General features: G+C 37.5%; 1 protein-coding gene across 1 annotated transcript in view; it reads left to right on the forward strand.

The window, feature by feature from the left end:
• LOC107086008 (cGMP-inhibited 3',5'-cyclic phosphodiesterase A-like) overlaps positions 1–2132 on the forward strand; it is a 161110-nt gene that overhangs the window by 136891 nt on the left and 22087 nt on the right. The window contains exon 5 of the mRNA XM_015376724.1: positions 1686–1834. Within this exon, the coding sequence (XP_015232210.1) occupies positions 1686–1834 (149 nt within the window). The remainder of the gene's footprint in view (positions 1–1685; positions 1835–2132) is intronic.

Raw genomic sequence — 2132 nt, forward strand, 5'->3', positions numbered from 1 at the left:
CACACTTCAAAAAAGATATCTAAATAAGTCATTTTTTTCTTGCAATAAGTGCATTTTTTCTTGAAATGAGGATGAAGTGAGACACTTTGCCAATGGAAAAAGACAATTTATATTTAAAATAAGAAAAAAAAAACAATTGCCTTGTCTTATTTCAAGAGCATATTATCTAATTATCTTACTTTAAGAGTAAAAGTACTCATTCCATTGGCAAATTATCTTATTTACCTACTCAAATTAAGGCTAAATACACTTAATTGAAGACATTTTTGCTCATTTCTAGATCCCTTTTGCAGTGCAATGATTTATTTAGTTTGCCTAATTTCTGTTTTTTTGTTTTTTTTGTTTTTTTGTTTTTTTTATTCAAAGTACAAATATATCTCTTGTGCACAAGCAGAAGTTCCTGAACTCTCAAAGTGATTTTCTATAAATGGATCGAAAACTTTATAAGTAAGCTGTAAAAACTGAGATGCCATTTTTTTTTATCTAGACGCAAAAACCCCATTATAAAAGCTGACACTACCAGTAACAGTAGTCAGCAGAAAAAGATGTATTTAAGTGGAGCAGTCACTTCTTTGTTATGCTGTGGATGTGTAACAGCATTTGCAGTGATTTTCAATCTGCAATAAAATTACCAATAAATTCCTAACACAAGACACTATTTATTTTAAGATGAAAGGAAGACGGTTAACTTTAGTTTACTTTATTCAGAAAAGTGGAATTCATGTCTAACCATGAAGGGTCTAGCTCAATTTATATCAAATGAATTCATGTAAATTCAATGGAGCCTTGGTGGAAGTTCAACTGATTAAACTGATTATTGGCCTTCATCAGCCTACGACACAGCCAATCAGCTTTGAGCCACGCCTTCACGAAAGCTAATCAGGATCTAAAGTTCATTAAAAGGCCTCCGATCCGCAACTCGTCTGCTACTTAGAGCGCAGGCGGTGGTTGCACCATGTGACTTCATTCAGATGACCCCGTTTCAACCCACCTCCTGCCCGTCCTCCACCATCGTAGCCAAAACTTCATCAGAGTTTCTTTCCTCCTGGACTCTTACTACATTACGCATCCCTGTTCAACCAGTCTGGCATGTTGAGTCTGGTTCTGCCAGAGGTTTCTTCCCAACAGGGAGTTTTTCCTCTCCACTGTCGCTTCATGCTTGCTCATCACGGACAGGTTCTCTCAACTTGTGTTATCCAAACTGGACTTCCATCTTCCAGGTCCCTGAGTGAAGCTCTAGTATCAGCTCATGCAATCACTGGATCTCCCCATAAAGCTCAGCAGACCGTCTCGCTAACCAGCAGTCTACAGACTGACCAACTTCATCTATCTCCACTCTACCACCAGTTTCAGGCCTGGGGGGGAACAGCCCTATGCTTTACTCCTGTTCATTCATATCTATCAAAATTCAGCGCTATGTTTCCTGCCGAGGTCTGAGCGCCAAAGACCAACTAGTTGTATCAATAAATTTCTTCTAATTGTCTTTTTACTCCGTGCAAGTTTTTCAGATTGAAATATAATTATGCTGCTCAGAAGTAAATTATATATATATTCAACCCCATTTATAAAGAAAACGGTCTAATTCAGCTTAGTATGTAACGCTAGTGATGACTGTGACCAAGGAAACCTATTTAAATAAGTCACTGACTTTGTAAAAACCCCAATATGTCTTTCTTTATTGACAGAGGACCAAGTGGTTGTGTCATCAGACTATGACAGCACCCATGAAGCCAACCACAGTGACAGCAGTGATGTAGCACACACTGAGGAGGATGCAGAGGATGGGAAAAACTCCTCTCAAAATGTTATCCTCCATGCACTAATACCTCCAGAGGTGAGACTATTTCAGAGACATGCATCATATAAAGTGGATATAAAAAGTCTTCACACCTCGATAGCCATCGGAAAATGAGAGCATGAGGTATTTTGGAATGCATGTTCTGATTTGTTTTTTCAAAGCACCAATTGAAATTGACAAAATCTAAACAGGTGCTCCAGGTTTATTCTCTGCAGTAAATTATTGCTGTTCATTTGTTTTGTTTTTTTTAGCTCACACACTGGAAAAACAATCTAGAAATAAGTCAAAATTTTTCAAATTACGTGCATTTACCCTTAATTTGAGTAGGTAAGTG

This window comes from Cyprinodon variegatus, unplaced genomic scaffold (assembly GCF_000732505.1).
Source record: "Cyprinodon variegatus isolate N-32 unplaced genomic scaffold, C_variegatus-1.0 Scaffold140, whole genome shotgun sequence".
Classification (NCBI taxonomy): domain Eukaryota; kingdom Metazoa; phylum Chordata; class Actinopteri; order Cyprinodontiformes; family Cyprinodontidae; genus Cyprinodon; species Cyprinodon variegatus.